This window comes from Humulus lupulus, chromosome 5 (genome assembly GCF_963169125.1).
Source record: "Humulus lupulus chromosome 5, drHumLupu1.1, whole genome shotgun sequence".
In the NCBI taxonomy this organism is placed as follows: Eukaryota; Viridiplantae; Streptophyta; class Magnoliopsida; order Rosales; family Cannabaceae; genus Humulus; species Humulus lupulus.
In genome coordinates this window covers 232,891,825-232,901,959 of record NC_084797.1, presented here as the reverse complement: position 1 = coordinate 232,901,959, position 10,135 = coordinate 232,891,825, and the positions used below count along the sequence as shown (strand labels likewise).

The 10,135-nt window shown below is 28.6% G+C and overlaps 1 protein-coding gene across 1 annotated transcript; it reads left to right on the top strand.

The window, feature by feature from the left end:
- Positions 1 to 8,685: 8,685 nt before the first annotated feature.
- Positions 8,686 to 9,901, top strand: LOC133834056 (protein LURP-one-related 11-like). Its single transcript, XM_062263572.1, has 3 exons — positions 8,686 to 8,972; positions 9,208 to 9,453; positions 9,588 to 9,901. Exons 1-3 carry the CDS (start codon positions 8,742 to 8,744, stop codon positions 9,720 to 9,722), a joined length of 612 nt encoding a protein of 203 aa, XP_062119556.1. The 5' UTR covers positions 8,686 to 8,741; the 3' UTR covers positions 9,723 to 9,901.
- Positions 9,902 to 10,135: the final 234 nt, after the last annotated feature.

Genomic DNA, 10,135 nt, shown 5'->3' with positions numbered 1-10,135 from the left:
CAGTTAAAAACTGTCGGGAAATCCCATTTTTGTAGTAGTGTACCCGATAAGTTAGGATTTAGGGTAGCGTAAGGGTACAAACACATGTATCTGATGAGGGTATAGGGTAGGGTACGGGTATAGGTGTAATTACCCTACCCGATTGTAGAACCCAAGTAGTCTAGTTAATTAATTATTTTATTATGAAATGTTCATAAATTGTGGTAAATGAAAATAATACTTTTAGTTATGGTATTATTTTAATTAATGTTGGAAAAGTGAGATGATTGCATAGAATACCATAGGATTAGCTTCTTAGAAAATTTGATATTTATTTTGAGTTATAATAATATTAAATAATACTATTGTTATGGTGGAGTGCGATTATTTTAAGGAATTAAGTGGTGATTTTTTTAATCATAATGTTTTTTTAAGTAGCTAAAGTATTACAATATTATTATGTGAATATTTTAATAAGAAAATAATGGGGATATTATCTAATTCCTAAGCCTCCCGAGATAGGTGGGAAAAATGATTCTAGTCAAATAAATTTATATATGTTACAGGATTTTTAGAGTAATCTGTTTTGAGGGGATATTTGAGTTAATGGATTATTATACGTGTTTTCCTTAAATGGTGCTAAGTATTTAGACTTAAGTTTATTTAAAATTTATATAGTCAGATAGTTTAGAGTTATTGGTGATTCTCTTTGTTGACCGAGAGATACAATGAGGATAAGGTTGGTAGATGTCTTAGGGAATTTTAAATAGATATTTTTCTAAGGTTGTTACATCCTTGGTCTATATATAGAGCTTTCAAAATAAAACAAGCTTTCAAAGTGATAGGAAATGAAGAGAACGTAAGTGATATTTTGGTGCTTCGAATTTGGCCTAGTAGAATATTCAAGGTACAATTTTGTTATTTTCGATGATTATAAAAATATTTCAAGAAAGTTACTGATGGTGCTATTTTTTGCATTAGAGTTCAAGAGATTAGTAGCAAGGAATAATTGTGGGTATTTTGGTCACATTAAGACGAGGGTTGATCTTTGCAATCACTTGCGCCAGTTTTTGATTTCTTTGAGGTAAGGAAGTTAGATAGAACTAGTCTTTGTTCTATGTAAATCTAGTCTTACTTGTTGAACTTGTTGAGTTTGTACAAAGATCATAGTTTTTGACCGCGTAGGTCCACAGTATTTGACCGTGTAGGTCCATAGTTCTGACCAAGTGTGGTCTCAGGGGTATTTTATTCCCAACAGAATCGGATCTCTTGCTTCCTCAACTTTTTTATATGTTGTTTGCTGTGGTAGATATATGTGATATTGTTGTTGATAAATTATTGCTTGAAATTTAGTATGCTATAAAGTTCATGTTATGACTTTATTTTTTTTATTTTTATGAAGATAGAATTTTTGTTTGTAGGCGTGAAGCACTTCCTTACTGGGCTTTAGTTGCTCATTCCTTTCTTTGTCTTCTGTGTAGATAAAAAGTGAAACTTTAGGGCAGATGCAATAAGCTGAGACTCGATCCAGAAGTGTGTGTATCCTGTGAGGACCATATAATCGATGGGAGATCTCGGACAAGCCAACTTTATTTATTTATTTCCAATAAAGATTGTTGCTATGATTATGTTAAGACTATTTGTTTTTTTTTTACAGGGATCCCATTTTGTCGAAATTTCTTTTTCATTTAATAAATATGGCAACATCTACTATTTATTTATATATTTTATTTTGAATAGTTTTTTTTTTTATATATAAGAAAAGTTAGGGCATTACACCAATCCTACCTGATTATATGTGTATATTTATTTATAGTTATTTACATTTATATATATATATATATATGTAAATTTATATGAATATACTTAAAATTTAATTATATTTTTTTAAAATATTAAAATAAAATTTTATAAGATAAATTAAAATAATATTGATATATTTTATAAATATAAATACATGTCATACAATATATTATAAATAATTAATATTAATTTTTAATTATAATTTATACACTAAAAATTAAATACTTAATAATCTAAATTTATAAAATACTCTGTACATATTTTAAATATAATATATCCTATTGATATTTAGGATTTTTAACACATTACATTACATTTTAATTAACTTTACAAGTATAAATAAAGATAATATATCATATTAACTTTTACAATCTCCATCACATTATATTATATTCTTATCAATTTTATAAGGATAAATAATGACTTATTAGTATTTACTATTTTTATATATATAATATATCATGTTATATTTCATTTAATTTTATGAGTATAATATATTGATTTTTTTTCAAATTTTTTATTTTAAATTTTATTAGGGTAGGTTTACCCATGGGTACCCTATATTCGATAGGGTAATACCCGTACCCTACCGTAAAAAATTAAAGGGTAATAGGGTAAGGTATGGGTATAATTTTTTTTATAGGGTACGGTTGTGGAATATGCATACTCTACCCATACCCTACCAGTTGTCATCCCTAGAATAGACATAGCTATATAAAAAATTATGAAACATATGTTAAATAATTCGTGTTTTCGTAACACGATTATGACACAACACAATTATATAAGGTAAGTAGGGCCGGTCGTGAAGAGTTTTGGGCCCTAGGAAAAATTAGGGATTAGGGGGCTTTTTTTGTAAAGTCTTTCTAAAAAATTTATGGTATTTAAAAAAAAATTAAATGGGCCATTGGGCTAAGGGGGCCCTAGGCATGTGTCTAGCCCGCCTTAGCTTAGGGCCGACCCTGAAGGTAAGCACGACACAACACGATTATTAAACATATGTCGAAAACTCAACACAAACACAAACATGATACGATTATTAAATGTGTCACCCAAACCTCTATTTATTTTGTGTAATTTTCTAGTCGAATCATAATTGTGTCGTAAAAAATTATCAACCCTAATTAATGTTTATATTTTACATTAAATTTGCTTTGTTATTGATTTATAGTGACCAGCGTCTTTCTAATTTTGCTTGATTAAGTTTTGTTAATGTGGAAATCAATTCTAGTTTATTATTTACATACTGAAATGATAAATTTCTTAGTTTTAATTAACTGTTTTAACTAAATTTCAATATTCAAGAAAAAAAACTTAAAGTGGCGGGGATATTTTGTCTATACAATTCTTATCCTATTATATATTTTCACATTTGAACAAACAAATTAATTCTGACTCTGATATTTCTTATGAGATTAAAACAGACAACCACAAAATATATTATCCACATCAATTATTATTCTTATATATTTACTCTATATATTATCATTATTCTCAATATTATTCTAATTTCATTCTGATAAAAAGATACGAATTTATAAAATAATGACACAAATATATTCTATTGATTATAATAAATATATATTTTACAAAGATAGAAATCAAAATTTAGAACAGATTACTTATTTCTTAAATTAAGAAATAATAATCAAGGATTATCTTTTGTTACTCTTTTTTTCCCCTTTTTAAGTAGGAGGAGAAAATTTAGACAGTTGTATGTAAATTGTTAGATAAGCACATGCAAGCAAAAAATCAAATATATTAGAAGCAAAAGATTATCCTATACATATATATATATATATATCTTTTTCACAAATATGTCATCTATATATAAATATATATACCTTTCAAATAATAGTGTAAATGATCATCATTTTGTTATTATACTCACATAAATATGTATGAACAAGTCAAAAAAAAAGTAAGATAATTTTAATATATGTACACTATTTTACATGCATGCACATATATTGATGTACACATCTTACAGTAAGACTTAACAAATTAATTATTATATATTTTTATATAATATATTTATATATTTTTGGTATAACTCAACGGTGTGGAAGAAAAGGACCTATCATCACATGGGTTTTTGTTTGTGTGGGGTCTTTGGTTAATTATGTGTCCAATTCTTACCATTATTAGAATTGTAATAAATTGACAAAAATATCTCTACCTGTTCCTAACGTGACACAATAAATTGACCCTTCTGATATTAATTACATATGGACAATTCTTGCTAAAAAACTATGAAAATAAATTTCTAATTATAGGATATTCTGTTTATTATTTGTGAGTAAAAGTGATAACGTATTAATTAATTAATAATAATAATAATATGTCATTATACCGTTACACTCTTAGTCACAAAATATCTCAAATTTTAGACGACTAAAAAGAATATTTATTAAAAAAAATTATTGTGATTAAAAATTGTGACTAAATAAAAAAACATTAAAATAAGAATATATTACATTTATTTAATAGTGATATATAGGAGTCTTAAGCAACAAGATATCCCGAGGCCGCCATAGATAAAAAAACAAAACAAGATAGCAAACCAAAATCAATCAATAAATTGATCATTCATATTAATTAGCACACGTAAAAAATAGAAATGAGATACAAATTAATATGTATTTGTATACCTACCTCCCAGATAAGGGTCAACCAATGATAATACTGCCACCAGGCTACTGTTTATTTTTATTGGTTTTTATTATCCCATGCAAAATTGCATAATTCATGATGTTATACATTATTATTATTATTATTATTATTATTATTATTATTATTATTATTAGGATATTGGCGGCGAAATTACCAAAATTATTATGACACTTTAATTATTTTTTTGTCGATGAAAGTACCTCCTGTTCATGTTTCATTGTAGTCATCTATTATAACTGTTAATGCGCTTGTGACATATTGACGAATGTATCAAATTTAAGATATATGTGCGACAAAAAGTACCCAAGTTATGAGATTTTACTACAAAAGCATCCAAGTTATATGCAAATTTGATGTCACGTGGTGAACTTAGTGACAAAATAAACATCTGCAATAAAATATAGACGGGATGTACTTTCGCCGACAAAAAAATATCTAAGATACTTAACTGTTACAAACGTAATTATTTGAGTACTTTCGTCGTAAATATCCTTCTTTATTATTATTATTATTATTATTATTATTATTATTATTATTATTATTATCTTTTACCGGGCTTGTTATATATAATAGAATATATATCATTTCGGGTTCTTCAAATTTTTTTTAATACTAATTTGAATTCTCTTTTTAAATAATTACATGTATGACTCTTTATTTTATAAATTAGTAAAAATCTTCATTCAGTCTAAATTTGATTAACAATAAACTCAAATAAATTAAATTTTTATTGTTTTTCTTTTGTGATGAATTAATTTGTTGGAAATAAAAGTGAAAAAGTGAGAAGAAAATTATTCAAACTATTGATTTAAGATATCATTTCTTTTTTACTAATTGACAAAACAAAAGTTATATTAAGATTTCAAACTGGGACTTAAAATTGAAGAAATTACATGTAGTACCCAAATTAAGTTAGTCCCTTCTATTTTTACCCAAAATTTTAAAATTGTTAACTAATACCCAATTTTTTTAATCATAATGTATGTTGGACCATTTTTAGGCTTTGAAATGTAAACCACAATCCTTTGAAATGTAAACTGCAAGACTTTAAAATGTAAACCATTAGGCTTTGAAATGTAAACTACAAGCCAAAAATGTAAACCACATGTTCATAAATACAAACCACAAGATTAAAAATGTAAACTAATGGTATTTTAGTCACTATGTCTTTCTCTAAATGTAGGTATTAATCATAAAAATAAAAGACTATTTAAGATTTTTGTCCTCGAACTATGACCAATACATTATTGTGCCCCCTGATTTTTTCGAGCTGTTAAAAATTACGCCCGAAATATTACTACTACAAAAACTGGCTTTTAGGACACTCACCTAGTGTGAGCCCTAAAAACATCTCCTAGACTTTTTATGACACTTAGTGAAAGTCCTTAAAAATATATATTTTAAGGACTAATATAGGTCCTAAAAGGCTATAAATAAATAAAAATTAGTATTATTATTAATTAAACAAGAAAAAGAAAATAAAATCACTCAACCCTCACTTTTCCCTCTCTCTTCCTCAGATTCTATTTTCTCTCTTGCATCCCGATTCTTTTTCCCTCTCTCTTTCTCGCCTGCGTCACTGTGAGGCCCGACCACAGGCCTGTTGCCATCCACCGTAGACACGCACCAGACCAGGGGACGCAAAAGGTCGCCAACCTTCAACCCCCGCGAGCCCAGCCCCTCACACGCCCTCCTCCGCCACGCAGAGTTGTTCGAAGTCGCGGTGGCTCTATGTTTCCCAAACACTCCCAAGTGTTTTTCGACCGCCTCGAGCCACCCCAAGCCAAACGACCACCACCACTGCATTCCTTGTGTTTTGGGCTTCAAAACCCACTAAACGATCAGACTCAACATTTATCGGAATTGGAAGTCGACATTCGCTTGAATCCATGGAGGTTGGTTTGAGAAATCACAGTGCAAATCCGACCATTCTAGGTCATTCCAAGAAGAACCACCACCACCATGACTCTCCCCGAGACTTGGGCTTCGAAACCCAGTCATTGTCTTCCCGAACCACCACCGTGGAATGGTGGCGCCACTGCCGATGCCAGAGCTCTAGTGAAGGTCTCGGCCAGCCGCCACTTTTGGGTGTCCCGAGGCGCGTTTCGAGCTACAAACGTCACCACCAAACCTCGTTTCACCATCCAAGCATTGAGTATTATTTATAACCCCAATTTTTATTGTTTTGGGTTTTAGAAATTAATTGTGAATTAGGAAATCAAATGTAATTAGGTATGTTAATAGTATATTATGAGTTAATTAGCACACTGTGATTTTATTGGATTCCTCAGGGGCTGTTAATGTGATATGTTTGCAAGTTTTTAAAATTTGGAGATGTCCAATTTGCAACCGATATACTGCCCATTTCCTAGAAATTTACGGACTCGTGCTGAGTTATTTTACAAAACCACATGTTATTCTAGATCGATTAGAATAACAATTTCTAAGGATTCACAAATTATGATTTATAAATCAATTAACGTTTAATTTTCAATGAATTGTTGGTAGGGACTCGAGCACTTTGATAGAAATCATCTAGAGCCCGAGAAGTAAATTATAAAGGCTAATTACCTAATTGAACATAAAATTAGCATCTATATGGATTTTTGTATAAAGAAATAACATAGATGGACTTGATGGGAAGAAATGGTTCAAACATCTAGTAAGACTTATCATTTTTGCTATATTTGTAATGCACAATGCAAACATCAAGATTGTTTCTTTTCTAGGATTGGGTAGAAGTTTCCAGGTTATTCATATTTGTTCCAAAGTTTATTTTTTTAGATTTGTAACTGTCTTAGTGAATGTATAAGTTTTGTTATTTTAATCTATAAGTTTTCAAATTTGTATATAAATGTTTCATTTGAATCATAATTTTTAATTTAAAATAAATATAAATTAATATTTTAAAAATTAAAAATATAACTTTTAAGGGCACGCATTGCGCACCCTAAAAAAATTCTTTTAGGGCACGCGAAGAGAGCCCTAAAAACTTTATTTAAAGGCACTCAATGAGATCTTTTAGGACACGTAGTGCGAGCCCTAAAAACATTATTTTAGGGCTCGCAACGCGCACCCTAAAAAACTTCACTTTTTAAGGCTCTCAAATAGAAATCTCGCAGGGGACGCACCCTAAAATCTTTTTTTTTTTTGTAGTAGTAGTGTATTCACATTGTTGTATAAAGTGGGACTTTCTGCTAAGTTTTATCTTATGTGGCTATTTGGTCATTGATTTTTCATTGTGACGTCAACGTCATGTGTATAATTTTAAATAAAAAAATTAAATTTAAAATTTAAAAATATATATTTCTCATAAAGAATTAAAATTAAAAATAATTCAAAAAAATCATCTTTTTAATTCTTAAAAGATTAATTTTTAATAAATTCTTAAAAGTTTAATTAAATAAAATTTTCAAATATTTAAAAAAATAAAATTGAAACTCATCTATTTTTAAAAAAAAAACTTAAACTCATTTAGTTTAAACTTTATTAATTTCATCATTATTAAAAATAAATAATTTAATTTTGTCAAACAAAAAAAATAGATAAGTTTCAGTTTTATATCTTTTTAATATTTTAAAATTTTATTTAATTAATCTTTTAAGAATTAAAAAGACAAAGTATGTTTTTTTAATTTTTGAATTATTTTTGAATTTTTAAATTTTTTATAACAAATATATATTATTTAATTTTAAATAATTTTTTTATTTTAAATTATATACATATATGACACTGACGTAAGAATCACACTATATAGTCACGTTAGCAATCCGCGGGTATATTTTTCAAAAATATCCCCTTAAAATTATATAAACCTTTAGTAATACAAAGAAAAAGAGAAAATGATGCGAGTGCTGTCATGTTTTACAAAAACACAAACAATCAAACAAATTATTTTTGCATGAAAAATTAGAGTTTGGGAAATAATTAAGTATATAAAATGACCATATTGGGCATGAAAATTTGCCCAACAATTAAGACAACCCTCCACAGTCGACATTGGTTGAGTGCGTGCGTGGCTTCAAGCTCTGTTATCTTCTCATTAAAAACTCACAAGAAAAGAACAACAAAACCAGTTTCACTTTTACAAAATTTGTGGGCACCACACATGGATGGCATTAGTATAATATCTCAAAAGTGAGCAGTCAGTGGGCTCCAGTACTGTCTCCCTCTCTTCATAAATTTGGAGCCCTTTAGGTAGCTAGTGTTTATAAGAATATCTCAGCTATCACAAGAAGCCATTCTCAAAAAAATCCTCTCTTTTTCTCTCTCTTTTTCTTTCATCAATGGCCCAAGTTCATCCTGAAGCTGCTGCGTTAGAGATAGTTGATCTCTCTTCAAAGAAAGAAACTCTGACCATGTGGATGAAATCTCTTGTGATGCAAGGGAATGGTTGCACTGTGTATAATGATAATGGTGAAGTGGTTTATCGTATTGATAACTATGACGAACAGGATAGCGATAAAGTCTATCTCATGGATCTCAAGGGAAAAGTTCTCTTTACAATCCTTCGAAAAGTAAGTGCTTTTAATTCTATATAGTTAATATTGTATGTGGTTTTTTTGATACAGATCAACTATCTATCTATCTATCTATCTATCTATCTTATACATAAATATACTTACTTACAAGTACTTTATTATCGTTTAATTAACGATAAGGTACAATCTTGACCATTTTAAGAGATCTCAGCTATTTATCGTTCTATTTTTATGAAGATGATGTTAACAATTAGTGATATTTTTTGTGTAGAAAATATGGATGTTTCGAAAGTGGGAAGGGTACAAAAGTAACATTAATGGTTTGGATTTGATTATAGACAAACCATTATTTCAAGTGACCAAAAATTGCAACTGGGTACTTAATCTTGGGCAAGAGTTCTCTTGTGACGTTGCTTATGATAACAATATTGAGGCTGCCAGTCACTATAGATTAGAAGGCTCTTCTGGTACATCAGCTCTCAGGATAACAGATGGTGAAGGAGGATTAGTGGCTGAGGTGAGCCTTTTTAGATCTATACATATATATACATAAATATGATATAGTTTTGGATTAAAAATGAGATTTTTTATTATTATTATTATTATTAGCTGTGAAACTGATTAGGATTTTGTGATCTGGGTTTTTTTCAGGTAAAGAGAAAGTTGTCAACTTCAGGGGTAATTTTGGGAGATGATGTCTTGAGTTTAATCATAGAGGCAAGTGTGGATAATTCTCTCATTATGGCTCTTGTAGTAGCATATGGCTTAGTTCAAGGAAAGATATAAATATATTTATATATGTTATCAAAACCAGAAGATGATGCTATATATATATATATATATATATTAATAAAACTGTAATTGACTCCAATGATGTCTTGCTCATCAAGGGTTTTTCTTACTCTTTGAGGAAGATAATATTGTAACATAAATTTATCGTTTTATTTTAATTATTATTATTGTTATATTAATTGTAATTCTTATAACAAAACCTTGGGGCGATCATAATATTAATGGTTATGTGATGTCTGGTTTGATCAGAATTGTCTAAACTGTTTGTGATTTTGAGATTAATTATCTGCTTTTATAATTTTAACTTTTTTTTGTTGCTAAAAAAGCCACTCATTATTCAACCTCTCTGATAACGGTAAAAGTTAAGGCAAATCATGTATGATTTGATTGATAAATAATTTCATAAT

Excerpts from the sequence above, each read along its gene's own strand:
- LOC133834056 (XM_062263572.1), top strand. The coding sequence starts at position 8,742 with ATGGCCCAAGTTCATCCTGAAGCTGCTGCGTTAGAGATAGTTGATCTC. Across the intron at positions 8,973-9,207 it reads TCTTTACAATCCTTCGAAAA|AAAATATGGATGTTTCGAAA; the intron begins GTAAGTGCTTTT and ends TTTTTTGTGTAG. Across the intron at positions 9,454-9,587 it reads AAGGAGGATTAGTGGCTGAG|GTAAAGAGAAAGTTGTCAAC; the intron begins GTGAGCCTTTTT and ends GGTTTTTTTCAG.